This window comes from Lissotriton helveticus, chromosome 1_1, assembly GCF_964261635.1.
Source record: "Lissotriton helveticus chromosome 1_1, aLisHel1.1, whole genome shotgun sequence".
Taxonomy (NCBI): Eukaryota; Metazoa; Chordata; class Amphibia; order Caudata; family Salamandridae; genus Lissotriton; species Lissotriton helveticus.
The window spans coordinates 1,664,340,517-1,664,361,703 of NC_136057.1; the positions used below are offsets into that span (position 1 = coordinate 1,664,340,517).

Genomic DNA, 21,187 nt, shown 5'->3' on the forward strand with positions numbered 1-21,187 from the left:
TTGCAAGGTGGATCGTCAAATGTATACAGATTTTCTATCACAAAGTAAAACGTACACTTTCTATTCCCATAAAGCTCATTCCATTCGCAAAATAGGGGCTTCCATGGCTTTTCTAAGAAACATTCCATTAGATGATATCTGCAAAGCAGCTATATGGTCTACACTGCACATATTCACAAAACACTATTGTGTACATGTGCAAGCAAAACAACAATCTAGTGTGGGCCAGGCTGTACTCAAAACACTATTTCAGACTACTACTACAGGTACTGGTGGTCGCCGCTAAAGGGACAGTACTGCTATGCAATCTATGCACAGTGTGTGATCTGCAGTTCATATGCCTCGAATGGAAAATGCTACTTACCAGTATGCATCTGTTCTTGGCATGTAGAGCTGCAGATTCACACCCGCCCGCCCATCCCTCCCGGCTACCTTTATCTGTTCCAGTATTATCTTAATTAGATACAACATACATGGACATCTCTTTCTGTTCTCACGAAACTCCATCATTTCCCTTCTTGACGAAAAAACAATCTGAAGATGGAGTCGATGCCCATGCGCACTATTGTCCAAAGGAGGAGTCACCTTTCTCATGACTTCCAAAGAGTTGTTCCAAGACAATAACAAACTGCAAACATCCGGGCCCAAAACCAGATGGCGATCTATGCATAGTGTGTGAATCTGCAGCTCTACATGCCAAGAACAGATGCATACTGGTAAGAAGCATTTTCCTTTCTAAGCTTGATATTTGTAGAGCAGCTCTAAGGACTTCATCACATGCCTGTCTTTTTCAGAGACCAACTGGCATTTATGCTGTGGTTGAGATACATTAACTGTAATACCATCTTTGGTTGTGATTAGTGCAGAAAATCCAAATATTTCCCGGCGATGCATGTAGATTTAGTAGCATTTTTGATTCTAAATTTCAGGTTTCATTTGAATTCCTAACATCAGGCAATACAACTATAGGACCAGCTACCTTCATTTAATTGTAAGTTTCAGCAACCAAAGATGTGCATTCTGTTTTACATGACAGTGTCATAATTAGGGACGTGCACAGCTTTGGTCAGTGAATTCATAAACTTTGCAAGCTTTACAGGTTGTATGACACACACAAATATTCCAGACCTATGTATCTATTTCTATTAAGGCTCATCAGGGTTCTGAGAAGCTTGGAAATGGACACACCCCAATCAACCAATTTCCAATTTCAATTCTAATGTGAGATTCAGAAAGGAAGTTAATACAAGCTTGATGTGGAAGTGGTCAGTCCAAATTCATTCCATGTATCTTTTACTTCTGTCAGGGTATCCGAGCTATAGATCAAGGAGAGCATGTGGTCTGCTCTTTGTGTATAGCTAGAGACACACTGAGTTTGATCCACAGACTTCAAATAATTGAAAGAAAGTGTAGTAGAATTTTCTGCACACTCTTTTCTAGATATTTACATTTTTGAAGACAAAGGGCCAGATGTACAACCCTTTCATTTAGCGCCTCGCAATTTGCGACTCATTGCAAGTCGCAAATTGCGAGGCACTAAATGAAATGTAAAACAATGTTATTACACTGTTTTGCGATTCCTAATGGGGTCGCAAATTGCGAGGCTCATTAAAATTAATGAGCCTCTCGCAATTTGTGAGCCCATTGGGAATGCCAGCCCTCCCAGGGATGGTGGCCTGCTGGGGTCAGTAGATCACCATGTCTGGAACTGCTTTTTTAATAAAGCAGTATTTTAAATGCAGACCGTTTTCCTTAAAGGAAAACGGGATGCATTTAAAAAAGGAAAATAAAACTTTTCAGTTTCATTTTTTTAAGGGCAGACAGTGGTCCCATAACTCACAAAACTTGAAGTAGGTGGTAAACTGCGAGTATTTTGTGGACGCAAATGCGGCCGCAAAGCATTGGTACATAGCATGTTGACTCACAATTAGGAAGGGATGGCCCTTCCTAATTACGAGAGTCGCAAATGCTATTTTGTAAGTCAGTAACTCGCAAAATAGCATTTGTACATGCTGTTATCCTTTTTGTGTCTGCAAACGGGAGGATCTCCCGTTTGCGGCCGCAAAAACAGGTCGTACATCTGGCCCCAATACTCGGTTTTAGAACATTTGTGCAATCATTGCTTGTTGTTCTACCACTCAAAATAATGTAAGCCCAAGAAGGAGAACAGTAAGTTAAAATGCAATCAGTGAGTATAATAATATAACTGACGTGAAGAACATACTTTGTATTCCTTGCAAAAAAAGCCCCCAGACGATATGCCCTGTCTCATTTCTTTGTTCATTGACTGCACTGAGTGCTGAACTTCCCTCTGTCATGTGTGGACAGAACTCTGGGATACTCAGTTGTGTTTGCGTCAAAGATGAGTAGGGATCTAGTCTTCCAAACAACCCAGTGGATGAGGAAGCTGGCATCACTGCTGGAGCATTTCTGTTCACTTTCACCACCCTATGCCAGATGACAAACCCAGATTGTGGCCACCAGATAGCCATTCAACCTTGCAATGACATTAATCCATGATGGAAGAGAGCAGAAGTAGAGAGTTATGCAGAGAGACAGAGTTGACAATGGTAGTGTGCTGGACCTTATTGGCTTTCAGAGGCTCCTCATTTGAGGTATTCTCTTGAAATCCCTTGCTAACATATTCTGCACCTTTACTTTTTAGACCTATAATCCAGAATTTAATCAATAGAATCCCATAGCTTGTTGTGAAGGAAAATAAACTCATGTGGTGTTGTGTGTCATATTTGAGCCTCTCTTTAGTGACATGAATCTGTTTTGAATGTGGCACTGTTTCATATTTGCAGATATTTAGCTCTGGTGACAGCTCTGGCCTGTGGAGCCGATTGGGTTTTCATTCCTGAATCTCCACCTGAAGTAGAGTGGGAGGAACACTTGTGCCGAAGGCTTCTTGAGGTATCAATGCATATTATTAAATGTGATCATTGTATCTGTACTCCTAGTATGACATTTCCATTATTGTCTCTGTAACATTGTGATGAAGTAAATGTGTACATTAATTGCTATTCAGGGCTGGAGAAGGGATATCATGTGTCAAATAAACAACTTATGTAAAAAGAAATTAAAGCAAAGACCTTTATAAAAAATATGATAACGTTGGTTCCTTGGGCTTAAAAGGAAGATCTTCAAATTGTATTCATTCTGAATGGGCGGTGTAATAATCCTGCAGCGAAGAATGGCTAAATTAACTGCTTACACACACTGGACCAAAACCCTCCTTAGCAACGTCGGTTGGGTTCCTAAAAAGTCAGGACTCTCTGAAAATGTATATAAATCTCAGTATGAAACTGTCTTTCACCTTCATATGGCTCACGTCTTTAAACAAGCCATAGTAAGTAATAGCTCTAATGTGACCTTGCAACGACTGGGGTTATGTACCTCATTCTGAAGTGATATGATCTACAATTTCTATCATTAGTTTGGAAACTGATTTTCATCTGATTCTAATTAGGGGCTATCAGGTGGAAGTTGCCCATTGCAATTCATTGGAGGCACGCCCTACTCCCCTAAAAGACAACTGGCAGAGGGATATGACTTATTGTCAGGAACAACTCACCGCATATTGGGACTTGGGGCCTCAGTGTTCCCGGCCTGTTGATATCTGGCCCCCCCTTTGTCTCCTGCATGGCATCACTCACAACGATGGCTGATACTCGAGATAACCCCAGTCCCCAATCATAAGAGGAACTACCCTTAATGTGATCACCATCCACACAGAGTCAATCACGTGCCACTTAGCTGGGGCTTGCCCCAGTAGCCAAATGCTCTGTAGGACATTGAGATGCATTCTGCCCTGTTCCCAGCGCCCCTTGCATGTATGATTGGGAGAACCATACTTCTGCTGTATTGTGTGACATGATTGCTAGTAAGCTTGTCTTATTTCACACCACCTTTCAGCATTAATAGCTTTGCTTATGTGGTGCTCTGCTTGTTTTGTCTCTATACTCAGCTATCAAGGTGTGCAAAACATCTTGAGTCAAGCATTGTTGTAGTCTTACTAGACCATTATATAATTGTACTAGCTGATTAGCATTGAGATTTTGTAAATTAGAGAATGGTGTATAACCAGCCAGCGCTGGCCAGGTGGCACCTTAATTACTAAGGGGACCCGTGCGTACATGACTAAATACGTGTATTAGGGCACCTCGGAACCAATTTTAATGTTGCCAATGAGAAAGTGGAATGTCTAAGAGCTGATACACTCTGTATTGTTGTGGTAGTGCAACGTTAGTGTATTTATGAAATGCTCCTGTTTTAGCATCGACATCTGGCAAATTGACACAAGAACAAAATAATTCAAAGCGATAGGCATCGTGGGCTTCAACTATGAAGATTATGTCACCACCTGCATTGCCAAGGCTATGTTAATTTAAATATGCATGGACAGTAGGTCTGCAATTGTCAGCGATAGTTATAGGCTGCGGTACCGCCATTTGTAAAACAGTAATGGAAACAGAGTGCAAACACTAATATGGGTAATCCTTTTAAAGGTTCAAACTTGAACAACCAGCAGAAACAATGAGGTGCTTCCTAAAATATTGTGGAGGATTATTTCCAAACACCATGTAGGTCTCCGGAGGAGTTGTAAGGGTACTATGAGCACAGAAAAGCACTACTTTTCAGGCTCTTCACAATTGCGCATTGCGCTTGCATCAAGACGCATTAGCGTTTTTAACTTACCCGTTTTGTCTGTGAATTTGGTTTTACTTTAGCTCACAGTTCTCCCCTGTTCTTATTCACCGCCCGCATTGCCGCACTGTAATTGTGCCCTCACCGCTATTTGGGCGGCCCTGACCTTCGCTCTCTGGAATTGGTGGGCGCCATCTTGGGTGGGTGTTAGGGAAGCGTTGCACTACTCCGCGCTCTAGCAGTCCACCTGCGCTCTAGCAGTCAGGTGGACTGGCTAGAGGCAGTTCCTGGCATTCTCTTTAAAGCAAGGCTTGAGGTAGGATCGTATTTTCAGGCTCTTCACAATTGCGCATTGCGCTCGCATCAAGACGCATTAGCGTTTTTAACTTACCCGTTTTGTCTGTTAATTTGGTTTTACTTTAGCTCACAGTTCTCCCCTGTTCTTATTCACCGCCCGCATTGCCGCACTGTAATTGTGCCCTCACCGCTATTTGGGCAGCCCTGACCCTCGCGCTCTGGAATTGGTGGGCGCCATCTTTGGTGGGTGTTAGGGAAGCGTTGCACTACTCCGCGCTCTAGCAGTCAGGTGGACTCGCTAGAGCCCTATTTGAATCAGACATCATGGTGCGCAGCGTGTGCGCGCTGCGTGTGCACCGCAGTGACGCCGGAGTCACGCCAGAGTCCAGCCCGTCTGTGCCCGTCCGCGCTGAGGACGGGCGGGACGGCAGGACGTCTGGTTTTGATGAGGTTGACCCTTCGTCCTTTAGGTATTTGTTACAGGAGTTGTTTAGGCTTAAACCTCATGGACTTTCGTGTTCTCACAAAAGTTCCCCGGACGATTTTTTAGTATCTCTATGCTGTGGATGCTCTTTGGCAGGTCCAGGGGGCTCTGGCTTTCCTCCACCTACTCATTTACGAGAACACCATATTGACTCAGGAGTCAGCGCGCTGAGAGAAGATTGCATTCTCATCAATGCTCGTTCGTTGATTAAAAACAATATTGCTTTCAAGGAACTTGTACTCGACAGGAAACCCTCGTGGGTCTTTGTTACGGAAACGTGGCCAAAGGACTCCTCTGGTCCAGACCTTGTTGAAGCAGTCCCTGATGGGTACTGCCTGGCCCGGCAGGACAGAATGGGCCGTGTAGGAGGAGGGTTAGCGATTCTTTATAAGGACAGCTTCCACTGCCACACTATACCAGACTCTGATCCCAAGGACATTTTCCAAGCCTTGTATTTCTCTCTAACAGGCGTCCACAAGACCTCATTCAATGGGATCCTGGTCTATCGTCCACCAGGCCCTAGAGCGGATTTTGGACAACAGTTGCTCCATGTCCTGGAACCTTATTTTGGTCGCGAAAACCTAACTGTTCTGGGAGATTTCAATTATCATCTGGAGTTGCTGGAGGCCAATGATACTCTCTCCTTGCTGGATGTTATGTCAGCATGTGGACTTACTCAATTGGTGAGAGGGGCCACCCATCGAGCGGGTCATACGCTAGACGGGATCTTCTCAAATGATGAGAGGCTGACGGTAAAAGACCCCTTTTTCCTCTCATGGTCAGATCACTTGGCCGTTCCATTCGATGTGTCCTGTCCGACCTTTGATAGGACTGAAAAAATTTCGAGTAAAATGGAATTACGCAGGAATTTAAAGAATATCACGAAAAGTTCCTTCGTCCCCTGGACTTCTAGTCTGTCCATATCCCAGGAGGACAGCGTCCAGTTGGCGGTCTTACAGTACGAAAAGACCGTTACCGAGGCACTGGAAGAACTGGCTCCCATTCGGTTGCGTTATTCAGCTAGGAAAAGGCCATCAGCCCCGTGGTTCTCGGAGCATCTAAGACTCCTTAGACAGGAAGTTAGGAGACGGGAGCGTTGATGGCACACTAGCTGGGATGTAAGGGACAAGGAAGCCCACAAGATCTTGATAAAGAAATATAAGATGGAAGTAATAAGGGTTAAACAAGAATATTTCACGGCCCTCACCACCTCACTCTCCTCTCCAAAAGAGCTTTTTAGGATAGTGGATTCCCTTATAACCCTCCAGACCCCGGATCCTGTCATTGCCTCACAGGAGCTCTGTAATGGTATAGCCTCCTTTTTGCAGACAAAAATCTCGGATATTTATTCCGCCTTGGAGTTGCAGAGATCTCTTACCAGTGAGCCCCCAGTCCCTGTGGATTTGGATCCTGTTCTTATGGAGAAATTCTCGCCGGGATGTTTGGAATCCTTCCCTCCTCTCTCCTTACAGGATTTAGAGATTCTCCTTAACAAAACCAAATCCGGCTCCCCTCTAGATGCTTGCCCGCTCAAGATCCTTAAGCAGTGTAGAGAATCCCTCCTGCCCCCCCTTGTTGACATCATGAACAGGGCCTTGAGGGAGGGTATTTTTCCTTCTCAATGGAAAAATGCTGTAGTAAAACCTTTAGTCAAGAAATCCTCTCTTGACCCTGGGGTATTCAAGAACACCCGCCCCATCTCACTGCTCCCGGCTCCTGCGAAGATGTTAGAAACACACTTGAATAAACATCTCGCTGCCTTCGTGGAAAGCTCGGGCTGTCTGGACCACTCCCAGCATGGCTTCAGGAGGGAACATAGCACCGAGTCGGCCCTCACCATAGTGCTGGATAATATCCGCACGCGAGTTGATGGGGGACAGACCTCCCTCCTGATCCTTTTAGACCTTACGGCTGCCTTCGACACCCTTTCTCCCTCAGTTTTAACATCTCGCCTGAAGGAGATCGGGGTCCAGGGGGCGGCTTTGGGGCTACTCACCTCTTTCCTCGATCAACGAGAGCAAAGAGTGAAGCTGGGTAAATTCCTATCTCCATCCCTGTCTGTGCAATGTGGGGTCCCTCAGGGGTCGGCGTTAAGCCCGACCCTGTTTAACATATATGTGACCCCACTTGCCAGACTGATTAGATCTTTTGGGATGGAGGTAGTCTCCTATGCGGATGACACGCAGATCCTCGTCTCTCTCTCCCAGTCAGTTACTTCGACTGCCTCCAATTTTAGATCTTGTATGGAGGCAGTCGGTCAATGGATGATCTATAATTCATTGAAACTGAATGGGGAGAAGACGGAGGTGTTGGTGTTTGGAGGAAAGGAGGAGGTATGGTCAGCCGATTGGTGGCCGGACTCATTGGGAGCTTGTCCTGTTCCTGCTCCTTCTGCCAAAAATCTTGGGGTCGTGATCGATTCCACCCTCAGTATGTGTCAACAGGTTAACAGAACTGTATCTACCTGTTGGGGTATCATTCACATACTGAGGAAGATTAGGCATTATCTTTCACAGCAGGCAAGGAAACAACTTGCTGTTGCCCTCATCGGCTCTCGGCTGGACTACTGCAATGCGCTGTATGCGGGACTGAATAAAGGTCTGCTGCAGCGCTTGCAGGTGGTCCAGAACGCAGCGGCCAGGTTTGTTCTGGATCTACCCTGGCGCACTTCGGCTACCTCTGCCAGAAAATTGCTTCACTGGCTTCCCATAGAGGACCGTATATTTTTTAAGACCATGTGTATGACCTACAGGGCCTTAGCAAAAAGTAGTCCTACTGGAATTGGATCCATTTTGTCCAGTTATAGTCCCTCTAGGAACCTTCGTTCCTCTAACAGACTCCTTTTATCAGTCCCTCGCCGTCGGAGAACCAAATGGGGTGGTAAGGCCTTTTCCATCCTGGCACCTAAGTGGTGGAACGCCCTCCCACTGGAACTAAGGTCTCTTCCCACCCTTCAGTTATTTAGAAATGCCCTGAAAACTCGTCTTTTTGTGCGGACATATTTGTAGTTGTGCTTTGCCTTATTTTTTCTGATCTGTTTTGGTAGGCGCCTTGATGCCTTCGGGTTTTAGTCGCGCAATACAAATTGTTTTTTTACTCAGGAGGCCTGTTAAATAAGTAGTTGACCAATCGTTGGTGGCGCCATGTCACAGTGATTCTGTTGGTAAGCATAACTGTGCCTTGGGATGACAGGACGTAGAATCTCTCTACATCAGTATCTCTTGTCCCAAATCCTGGCTAGCTCACAGTGCCTCACCTGAACTCCCAACCTTCCCAGAGTGGCAGGTGATTTCGGCCAACCAGAACATGACCCTCTAGTCCTCAAGGGAACCATGGAAACAGATCCTCACCTTTTGTCTCTCACTCATGCATGCCTTTTGTGAATAAGAGAAAGACATGAAAAAAGTTTACAGTACATTTATTGCAACTATTGCAGACTATTATGAAGTGAATGTGCTGCGATCATTAGGCAGATAAAACTAACAAAGTAAATATAATTACTGTCAGCCTGTTTAAAATAAACATCCCCACCATGGCAAATTACCTATCTGTCCAGGCCTACCCTTACTGTGAGCACACAAGGATATGTAAGTGATCTCTGGGATTGGCAACAGACCCCATACATGATGTATATAGTTAGGTGGTCTGCATCATGAGTGTAAATTCTATTTACGCAAGGCTGCATGTCAGGCTCTGTGGGCGTTCGTTCCAGAACTGATCTCTCTGACGGATTTCTCCTTTTTGCCCTCAACGGTACGAGACACAGTTTATATGATAAAACAGCTGTGTTGGAAAGCTGCAGCTGTGCTACGATGTTATGTTTAAAATGTTAGGAACCGTTGCCGACTCGAACAAAGGAAACAGTTCACCATGTTGTTATGTATTCCAAGCAACCTTGTACAAAATGTGCAGACTGACTCCTGAGAAGAATCACTAAATAACAAATAAAATGTTCAGCCTATTCCTAAAATAATGTCCAGAAAACAAATAAGTTATTTGTGGCTGTGCAAAGAAGAACCAGCCTAAAACATCTAATATGCAAAACTAAGGGAGAACCAAAGTGGTCCCAAAAGGGCAATCACTACAGGTGTTTGCAGTGGAGTTCCAGTTCTTGTCAGTGATGCAGTTGCAGGTTTGGCAGGCTGGTCCGGCGTTGGTGCATGTGCATTGAACTGGGATGGGGATGATGAACTTTATGAGTGTGTAGTCTACCTAGGGGACTGGTGTGGGATTGTTCACTCTGATGTTGCCAGAGGTGGTGAAAATAGAGTCCATGATGTGTCTAGCAGTGTGGGTAGGTCCCTTTACTTGTTGGGTGAGGGCTAGGCTTTCAAGGTCTTCAATTACTATTTTCAAGTTGGGTTTGGTGTGGTCTTCCATGTGGAAGTTCTGGGCTACATGTAGCACATAATTGCTAGAGTCGGGCTTCTGATGCAGCAAAGTCTGTGATGGAGTCAATGAACTAAGTGCATGGTCCTGATGGTCTGTAGATGAGACTGCTGCTTAGGGTGAAGTTGGCTGTGGGGTGGAGCTTGAATGACAAGTGTTTCATTTTGAAGGAAGAATTGACTGTGGAGGTGGCATTTTTGTGGATGATGGTGAATCTGCCTCTGGGCTTGTGAAGTCTGTCTTGCTTTGTGATCTTGTAGCCGGGGTGGATGGCTGTGGCAGTCATGTGCTGATGCGGGGTTTAGCCAGGTTTCAGTAAGGAAAAGTGGTTCCGGGGCTGCAGGTCCCTTATCTCTATGGCATGTTTGGTGAGTGAGAGGGTGTTGAGGTGCATGTGGAGTATTGTGTGGATGGTTGCAGGACTGCATGAGAGTTAGAGAGTGGTGTGTTCGGTGCTGTCATTGAGGGTGCAATGTGCATTTGGTGTGGGAAAATGCATGAAAATGTGCAGGAAGGACAAGGGAAGGCTCCCTTGGTGTTGTGTGGTGCGGTAAGGCGGCAGCATGTAGAGCGGTGGCTGGGGTTAGGGGTGTGGATGGTCACAGCAGGTGTAGGAAAGTGACCCTTTTTGACGGTTGTATGACGATCCATCGGAAACAAAGACCGCGCGGGAGTTTTCATCGCGGTCATAACATCGCAACGGCAGTCACATCGGCAATTTCCTCATCGCACGTTGTTGCGACGCAAATGCGGGCATTTAATTAGTTAGCTTGTCACATCGGCGACTTTACATCGCGCGCCATGACAACGCGATGTTTGAGCCCACACACCACAGCCCAGCACGAATATACACGCACAAACCAATAAAACAACGAAATGTTTGAGCACACAGTTAAATGAACGTGTGAGGTGTGTGCACTGATATAGCTCAGTAGGTTGAGCACCTGCATATGTTTCTGGTTAACATATCAGCGGGGCAAGCTCAATGTTATCCTTCCTAAGTTAACTATATCTATCCGAGTACCACGTATTGTGTGTGGTGGAGCCTCTCTTTATTTCTAGCTAAGATCCGCCCAGAAGTGTTATAAAAAAAATGCATAGTTATGTGACATCCTATCACAGAAAAGCCGGATGGAGCGAAATAAAGAACTACACTTCATAGCGCAGGCCAGTTGTGTCAAAGGACCTTTCAAATTGAGAACTTGAAAAGACCTTTGAAGGCACATTTTCAATTTACAGTGTGCTCTTAAGCTCCATTTTTGCTCGTTAGTGTTTTTAAATTGAATTTTGAAACGCAGGCGTCTGCTTTCATGGTGACTGGTGCACACGTGACGCTTGCCTCTTATGAGTTAAAATATTTTTTTTTGTGGCTCTGATACGTCCTCACTATTATAGTTGCACTTCGATATCCTGGACGCATGAACCATTCTGAATATCCAGTTGTACGCACACACTGTCAACATTATGACAGGTCCTGCTAAAGTCCTTGTTGAATTTAATCTAAAGCTTGACAGCTTGCTCATATTTCCTCAAAATGTGATGTACTCTCCCGTTTTTATGAGTGTTAGGCTATGTGGTGTTCGGAGCAATGGTCACCATCTTAAAACAATGTTTTGCCCAACTTTCAGTAGGGCAGACCGTCAGGGGCATAGCTGCCAGTAGTGCATCTGGTGCAGTGGCACCAGGCCCCAGGACTGTTAGGCGCCAACTTTACGCCAGTTAGTGTTTCCACCAAATCAGGGGATATTGGCCCCAATGCCATTACTTGCATTAAGGCACATATCATCGTTGCTCCGCCCCTGAAGGCCACATTTGTGTATTATATACCTGACATCAGTCAAGTCGGTTCTTGCCCCCTATAGCCTTAGTTTTGCGTTACGCCACGGCACAGAGCTGTATAGATCCCAGTGCTGAAGTAGAGGGTGTTGTAGGTTGTAGGTCGAGTTGGTGTGCATCAGTACAGTTCGGTGGGTCTCAGTACAGAGGTAGCAGGTGGCACTGCCTCTGAGGTACAGCTGCATGTGACTTCCAGCATTAGAGTTTCTGGGGGGATTCAGTCCATGATTGAGGTACAGGCATTTCCACAAGATGGCAGAAAAAGGCAAAATGAATTAAACATCAAGTAAAACCTGACGGGCAGTTATATCTAAATGCAATGGAAAACATTTTCTTTAGACAATTGGAAAACAAAGGTGACCCGCGGAATCCACATGGTAAAATACATTTAACAGCCACTAAATGATACATTAGTTCTGCTGCACACAAAAGTCTGAATGTATGTAGTTTTGATATGATTTCCTATGTCCACAAACGTATTAAAAACACACATTTCTACTATTCCAATCCATTCAAGACCCCTGTTTATTGTGATGGCTTTGTGCAAATAAGCCTTTAAGCAAATCATATTGTTGGCAAATGTCATAAATGTACCCAGAAACAGACAGTAAACCCGCCCCTATAGAACATAATCAAATGTTTATGGTGTCATTCTTCCCTATGAACTAGATGTTCTATGAGAGAGCCTGTATTATTTCTCTTTAACCACCTATGGAGATCCAAATCCAAATTCATAAAAAAAAAACAGATGTGTGCGGTCCCCGCAATGAAAAAAAAGCGTCCCTACAACAGGGAAGGGACACCTCTATCAAGGAACTATCCCCATAATACGTTGGGCGAGAGGGCACAGCACAAACGACTGACAACTTTATGTGTGGGAAAGGCCACTTTAACGCAACAGTTTCACATCACATTATTGAAACCTAGGCAAATGCCTTTACACATCTTATCTCCTCACAATACATTAATGATTACCTACCCCTAATAAAACCCTCTACAATACCCCCAACCCACACTGCCAGTAACTATATTTAAAAGTGTTTAAACCTAAATTAACTTAACTTTCTCTAACACCCACCCATGCATCCATGCATCCATCCATCCGCCAGCACCCATTCACCCATTCACCCATCCATCCGCCAGCACCCATCCACCCATCCATCCATCAGCACCCACCCATGCATCCATCCACCCATCCACCCATACACCCATCCATCCGCCAGCACCCATCCATGCATCCATCCACCCATCCATCCCCATGCACCCACGCCAGCACCCATCCATCCATGCATCCATCCACCCATCCATCCCCATGCACCCACGCCAGCACCCATCCATCCATGCATCCATCCACCCATACACCCATACACCCATCCATCCGCCAGCAGCCACCCATGCATCCATCCACCCATCCATCCCCATGCATCCACGCCAGCACCCATCCATGCATCCATCCACCCATCCACCCATCCATCCGCCAGCAGCCACCCATGCATCCATGCATCCATTAATCCATCCGCCAGCAGCACCCACCCATGCATCCATCCATCAGCACCCACCCATGCATCCATCCACCCATACACCCATACACTCATCCATCCATCCGCCAGCACCCATCCATGCATCCATCCACCCATCCATCCCCATGCACCCACGCCAGCACCCATCCATTAATATTGCCATTTTAACATTGCATTTTAATTTAATCCGATACATTTCTGTTGGAAAAGCACGTTTAAAAGACAGCTGTGTTTGCATTTGTTTTGCGTGACACTGTTTATGCATAAATCCTTGATTTTTCTTTATGAAAAGCCCGTTTCTGCAGCCACCTTAACATCGCATGCGTTGTAATTGCATGCGATGTTAATGTCCTCGCGCGGTCGTAGCATGCGTAGTAATAGCATGCGATGTGAACGACCATGCGATGTTTTGACCCCGATGTGTTGGGTGTTTCCCCTTTTTGACATGGTCACCCCAATTTTCTGCGTGGTATTTGATGCACCTTTGACTGAAGTGCACTGGGTTCCTGCTAACCAGGTCCCTGTGCCAGTGTTTGTTCCCAAAAACAAGGTAACTGTGCAATTGTTCCACAACTGACAAGACCTTTAGCACCTCTGTAGGTCTCTAGTAAATGGTACCTCTGATACCTAGAGCATGGGCACTAAAGAGGGGCCCTAAGGGCTGCAGCATGTATTGCACCACTTTAAGGTCAACACCACCAAACTCATGCAGACTGCCATTGCAGGCTGCCTGGAACAGTGCACACAAAAGTGAAAACATGACATGGCACACACCCTGTGTGCCATGCCCACTGACCCTGAATGCAATATTTGTAAGTCACTACAGCAGGCATTACAGCCCTAAGGCAGAGTGCATATTACATATGAAGACATACCTGCATGAGCATATATTCCCCTGTGCTATCTAGTCCAATTGCTAGATAGTACAAGTGAACAGGGAAGCTATTTTGAGTACATGTACTGACTGGGCACTGGTCATTAGGAGTTCCCCTGCTACATGATGGTTTCACTGAAACCTATCGTGTTTGGTATCAAGCACCTTCTCTTAATACATCCTTACTGATGCCAGTTGTGGCTTTAGTAAGACATGCACCCAGAGGCCACCTTAAAGGTGGCCCCTGAAAACCTACCTTCCTGTAGTGTGCTTTCTAACTGGTATTGACCAGCCTTAAACCACAGTCGCATTTCTGACCCCTGGAAGTGGGAGCCCCTGCTTTTGATGTCAGAAAAAATGCCTGCTCTGGCCAGAGGTGTTGTCACCTCCTCCAAGCATGATGGCTAGTAATCAGCATATCAAGGTAAGAGGCTTCAAAAGCCACTGCTGGCTTGATGTGCGACCTCAGCTTCCCCCAGACAGGGGAAAAAATGCCACCCCCTGCCCAGGGCCCATTTGGTACAAGGACAGGTGAGAAAATTAGCTAGTCAGGAGGCGTGTTCACTGTCAGGCCAGTTACACCCCTAAGGTGGCTACCGGAAGTGAACTCGGAAAGTAGAATTCAACCGTATTGGTTTTTGGTGAATTTAGATACACTGAGTCAGGGCTACTCCCCACAGTCTTTTCTTAATAATCTTTATTCAGTTTTATAGATAAATTCACAAAAGACAAATCATTTCATTTAAAAACAACATATGGAACTCCCCACAGGAAAAGGTCATATAGAGGGTGTAGGTACCCCAAAGATAAGTAGCCCATTGGCTACTACTTTACACTCCCCTTAACGCCCTAAATTGAGTATTTAGCTGGCACCCCTGACACCAGGAACTCAGATTTGATGGATAAAAGAAGAAGAGGACAAAGAAGATCAAGAAGATCGAAGAAGCGAGAACTGAGGACCAGCTGTGGACTTTCTGGCGCCAAACTCTGACTGCCTGCACCTATCCCGACAATCGTGACAAACTGACTCGACCTGCCACTGTGAATCTGCCAAGAACCCTGACAGACTGCCAGCCCTCTGCAAATTGCCGCCAGCAATCTCGCTTGGAATAGAGGAGCTCCTCACCTGCAGCGTGCTGGCACCAACCAGCAAAGTCCGGTCTGCTGCTCTGCTACCCCCCCCCCCCCCCCCCTCACCCCCACCCCCACCCCACCCCAGTTCCACCGACGCAGCTCCCACCCAGAAAGCGGCCTTCATGCTCCAGAAGATCAGATCCATCTCTCCAAAAAGTGAAAAGACTACAGGAAACACCAGAGCCGCCATTTATCAATATCCAGAGTACCGGACCCCTTGTAGCAACCAAAGCCTTTTTGAGTCCAATCCAAACTCTGATTAGAAGATCGAGCAGCTGTCGAGGGACGTCAGCACTGCAGAGACCCACTTCGAGAGTGGCCCAGCTGTCCTGTTTTTGTTGTCCCCTCAACCAGAAACACCAACAATTGTGAGTACATGTGGTGCAGAAGCCCCTCCAACCTAACCACTTCATACCCAAGTGCCCCAGCCCGGGTTCCCAAGGCCCTCACAAACCAAGCTTCCCATTGGGAGATCTTGGACTTGGCCCCAAGTCCCCCCTCTGCAGCCTGTTTCTAGGTGCCCCCCCCCCCTTTGGTGTAGCACGTAAAGCTACCAACTCGAACAGCATCTCTGTATCCGGACGCTCCAGGGCAGGTAAAAACAAACTGCTGGTGGTTCTTTGAACCTTGGCCTCTACCACCTTAAGTCCTGAAGAAGACCCTCGGTAACCTAATGCAATATATGCTTTTTTCCCCATAGGAAAGCATTGCGGTGTAAAGACTTGTTTAAGTGAACATTTTATATACCTGTAAAAATCAACAACTCCAAAAGTACTTACTTGATCACGAATTTCGTGATGTTGAAATTTATATAAAAATACATGTTAATTTTCTTCATTAGTCTCCTATTTATTCTTGAGTTGTCTCTGTGAGTACAACAAATGCTTAGCACTACCCTCTGATAAGCCTAAACTGCTTGTCCACACTACCACAAAAGAGAGTATTTGGGATTACTACTTGCGCCTCTGTAAACCAATAAGGGTTACCTGGACTCTCTGCACAGTGTACCTCATTTTGGGGCTCTATATAGAGAGACAGATTCCTACAGTGGGGAAGCAGCTCAAGGGGGTAGGATCACGGTTCCTGGCCCTGGGTACAGACTGGCTTTCCTTCGGCATGCCAACTGTGCTTCTGCCATTAATTTGGTCTTGGGAAGAGTGTTGTATGTCGATTTAGATTCCGTATGAATTTCCCGATTCATGCCCTTATATGGGTACAATTTGCATTGTCCATATATAGGCATAGAAATCAAGCCCTTATTTAGGCATAGCTCATGCTGTCCTAATACAGGCATGGCTACTTCCATCCATTCATCTACGTAACAATGATTTCTTGGAAATCCAGACTCTTAAGCCGTTAGGGACTTCCTCTTGCTTGAATATTTAATTCTCCAAGAACTCAGCTATTATCCTTGAACATCTATTCCTTAGGGGTTCATTCATGACGCTCATATGCCTGACTTTGCGTCAAAGCTGGCATTCCTAAACACCTTCAAGGTATAAATATACCTTCACTTGCTATAACAAAGCACGGTGTGGTTCGGTGCAGTTCGACTACCTAGTTGCACGACTCAGCTTGGTACAGCAAGTGCTGAAGGAAGCCAACTCTCCAGCTGACGCACTGATCAGAAGCTGTCATACTCTGCCGAGAAATCCAGCTCCAGTGTTTCTGACTCCCCTTGCGGGGTGTTGGGAAATTGAGTCTGTGAAAAAGATACCAACCTCTCTCATTCTAAGGTATGGAGCTGATTAGAACCTAGAGAAACCTTTGGCAATTCTTGGCAAAACTAAACCTATGCTAAAGCCAAACACCTACTTCTTCCCTCGTACTAGACCTAGGTTAGGTACACTGGGGTAGGCGTATTTTAGAAGCACCAGTTGAGTATTTTAGCTTGTGTTATTTATGTATGTATTTTTACATGTCATAGCAACAAACAATGCTATTACAGTAGTATTTATATTACTGTTTACGCTGTACGCATTATACTTAGCATTCTGTCTAACGATTGTAGCAGTTCACCTCTCTTGCATGAGAAAGAAGACTGTTCAATAAACCCCTTTTTATTGAAACGCCCGTCTCTCTATTTCTATGCAAATCTGTAGCAACAAAGCATGCACGATTAACTGAGTAAAATAGTTATCTATTGTTTCCACGACTCTGAAGATATGTTTCGATTCTTGAGGAAACAAAGTTGTTATGTTTATGCAGTTGTCAGAAACTAATACCTTCTTGTTTATTCGAGAAAGTTTCTAGTGACCTCTGAGTTAGCTGTCACTCACAATTAAGTTTAGTGTACTCGATAGAGACATACTGACCTCAGTCCTATGTCAAATCTATAGTGTATATTATTCCAATGCGCAGAGCCTATTGGGAATATAGGAACTACACTACAAGAGGGGCGAGTGATATCACTCCCTGCCCTAGGTGGATGATGAAAAGTTCAGTGATGTCAAGCACTGCGCAGATGGATGATGGGAATCTAGGGATGTCACTTCCTGTCCAGATGGATGATGGAAAATCCAGTGATGTAATTTCCTGTGTAGATAGATGATGGAAATGAGTCCTATTTCTTGTCTTCTTCTTTTAAAGACCGTTTTAGTGGGAAACCAGTGATGTCCCTTCCTGAGCAGACGGATAATGGAAAATCTAGTGATTTTACTTCATGTAAAGACAGATAATTGGAAGCAAATAAGTCCAGGTCCTTGCCCAAATTGCCAGCATGGCCAAAAGACTCACAAATTTGGCATGTATGACAACACCTTTCTGTAGCCTCTATACCTGGTTGGGTGTAGTGGTCCCCCTGGGCACCGATTTGTGCTGTGTTCCAGCTAAATGTTTCATAAACTTTCCAATTTTAGCTGGTTAAACCAAGATACTTTTTTTTCAAAATAAATCAATTGTTCCGTTATTTGTTTGCATTTCATTTATTTTCCTTAGATTCCAATGCATTTCGGCAGAGCTTGCTGCCTTCGTCAGGGAAATAATTTAATCTGTGAACAATCAAAGAAAACACAATCTAAGAATACATTCAAAACAATTGCTTCATTTAAACTTTCAATCAGTTTACCAATTCATTTATTAAATACTATTGTTGTGATTTAACTTCGATCTATACCACATCATAACTTTACTGTTCGATGTCTCTTTAAACCTAACTTCAGGTCGCTTTCTGTTATCGGGTGGGGCTCAACTTAATCTCAAGGCGGTGGTTATTTCCCGCGCTTGCCGTTAAACTAACGTTTTACTCGAGCTTTAACCTTTCGCTTGTTCGCGCTAACTGCTTTTCGTATGTTGTCATTATAACTGAAAACTAAATCTTTTTACGCGCTTATAAATCAACCAATATTCTTTCGGTCGCTCACCTCGGCGTTTTAGTGCCGCTCCTCAATTTCACGTTCTGATTCTGCTTGCTTCCGGTATTTCGAGATACGCGCATGCGCACTGCTTAGCCTATAAGCTGCCACTTTTTTTTCTTTTTTTCTAGCTTTATTGTTATCGCTATGCGTGACGCTCGCTACTACATGAATTAAATATCACTGTGTATATTTTGGTACAATTAAGGATACGCTATTTACATAAATGGTGAATTATAGACATGACTTATTTACAGATAACACAGAAATTCTGTCCGTTCGTTTAATCCGCCTGGCTTCAGGCTTCCCAGGTTATAAATCCAATAGTTTTCTTGTTTCAATAACCTCGTTTTGTTTGTGGCTCCTTCTGTTTTAGATAATGTTTCTAAAACGCACACTCTCAGTTGACTCACATTGTGTTGCATTTTGGTGATTAAATTATTTCCCTGACGAAGGCAGCAAGCTCTGCCGAAATGCATTGGAATCTAAGGAAAATAAATGAAATGCAAACAAATAACGGAACAATTGATTTATTTTGAAAAAAAAGTATCTTGGTTTAACCAGCTAAAATTGGAAAGTTTATGAAACATATAGCTGGAACACAGCACAAATCGGTGCCCAGGGGGACCACTACACCCAACCAGGTATAGAGGCTACAGAAAGGTTCATTACGTATCACTCCAGACGGGGAGTGAGCCCTGGAGCACGAAAAACGCATACTAACAACGATAAAAGCGGTGCACAATCCTACATACACAGAAATGTATGACAACACAACATCCCGGCAAACTCATCACATACATAAAGTGCCAAAGACAACCTCCTTCAACATTAGATCAATATCTGCTACATCACGATCTCTAACATTTCTTAAAACACACACACACACACACAAAACCATACAACACTGCCATTCTCATTGATATAATATTATGGGTTTCTTTTATTGAGTGTTGGCGTGGAATTCAAGAATTTGCCTTACGTTACGGGCTTTCTGAGAGAAGAAGCTTTGGATTTAATCTTGACGCTGCAGTAAAATCAGTTGGCCATGGGTATTATGTAGTTTGCCAGCAGCAAGGGCAGTTTAATGTCACAGGTATCATATCACAACCGGGTTATCCCTCACCCATCAAAGTAAAGAAAGTTCAATGTTGAACATAAGTATCCTTGATCTAGCTCTACATAATGAACTATCCAGCATGGTATTCCCTGGGCACTGCCAGTATGCTATTGAACAACACCTGGGAGTATTCCATATTATTCCCAGGAGTTTTAAAGTGAAGTCAATATCATTCAGCTGCTTCTTGCATTCACCTTTACTGCTCTTGCCATTTGACTTGTGTTTTGGTCAGATGGCCTTTTCTCTGATAGGCCTTCCTTTCTTCCCTGTCCACAAATGATTGTTCTTTGTGGCTCCAGTGAGTGGTTTGATATGATCTGGTAATCCTCTCTTAAACTGGCTGGAATCTGATGGTGCCCTTCTGTGTATCTGCCCATCACTCTCTCTAGCTGGTTCAGGGAAGATAAGCTCTTTACTATAGTACATGGATGAAGTAAAATGAAATATCTGCTCCCTCTGTGGTGCAGCACTTGGACCTCTCACATTGGACCAGTTCCTTCCTTGGTGATAACCTAATGATCTGTTAAATACGCATGCCAGGTGTTGTTGTGCTTGCATATCTCTTCCAGCCATTCGTATGTTGCCAAACCTCTGGTAATGTGCAGGTCACTGCCAGTTCTGATGGCCTCCGCTTGTCTTTTTTCAACTTGGCTGCCTCGCCACTCTAGTTTAGCCTCTGATTTAGGAATGACTTCCTTGTCATTATCCTGGGGACCTACTGGAGGATGCATGGCATGGTCAAAGTGGAGAGGTGCATATTCCATGTTGTATTCTTCAGTGACGGAAGGCACAGCCATTGCGGCTTTAAGTAACATTCATGTGAATTCCATTCCATTACATATGATCTGTTAAGCCAGCAAGGTGGCTCAGCAAAGCCTGCTAGTCTCAAGCTCAAATCCTAGCATGACCAGCCAGCCAAGCTTGTGTACTTTCTAGATTAGGAATTGTATTCAGTTCAATTGGGTGATAAAATCGATTATTTACAGCAATTAAATAGAGCAAGACTTCGGTCTTAAACACTGTAGTGGAAAGAAGTTATTATTATTGTTGTTATTAATGTTAAACATAATTGTCTTTTTTCAGACCAGAGGCCGAGGATCTAGATTGAATATCATCATTGTCGCCGAGGGAGCCATTGATTTACAAGGGAACCCCATCACCTCTGAAGATGTTAAAAATGTGAGTTTGAATTGTTCGCCATCTTGTTAACCTGTTGTTAGCAGCCTTCCATTGTTTTAAGTTGTAATCAGTAGTACACAGATTGCTGCATGATCAAATCCTGATAAGGCTAAGATGTCTTTCAGTCTCCACAGTTTCCTTTAGAGCGGCATTGTATTACGGAGAATGACTGGAAACACTTCACTAGCTGTGTCGTGTGATTGGCGCAACCAGGCACTACCCTGTTGTTACCATGTACTTAGTATTACAAGGTATTCAGACTGTAAACACTGCACTAAGTCTATCATGTGGTTGATGTTCAGCCAGCAGCACTCTGCATGCTGGGAAGAGACTTTTAAGAACCTATGTCCT

At 44.6% G+C, this 21,187-nt stretch overlaps 1 protein-coding gene across 2 annotated transcripts in view; it reads left to right on the forward strand.

Moving 5' to 3' along the window:
* The window catches only part of LOC144830473 (ATP-dependent 6-phosphofructokinase, muscle type-like), a 409,256-nt gene that overhangs the window by 250,033 nt on the left and 138,036 nt on the right, over positions 1 to 21,187 (forward strand). For both annotated transcript variants that reach the window (XM_078688915.1, XM_078688914.1), the window contains exons 8-9: positions 2,808 to 2,916; positions 20,741 to 20,836. In XM_078688915.1, coding sequence (XP_078545041.1) covers positions 2,808 to 2,916; positions 20,741 to 20,836 — 205 coding nt within the window. The remainder of the gene's footprint in view (positions 1 to 2,807; positions 2,917 to 20,740; positions 20,837 to 21,187) is intronic.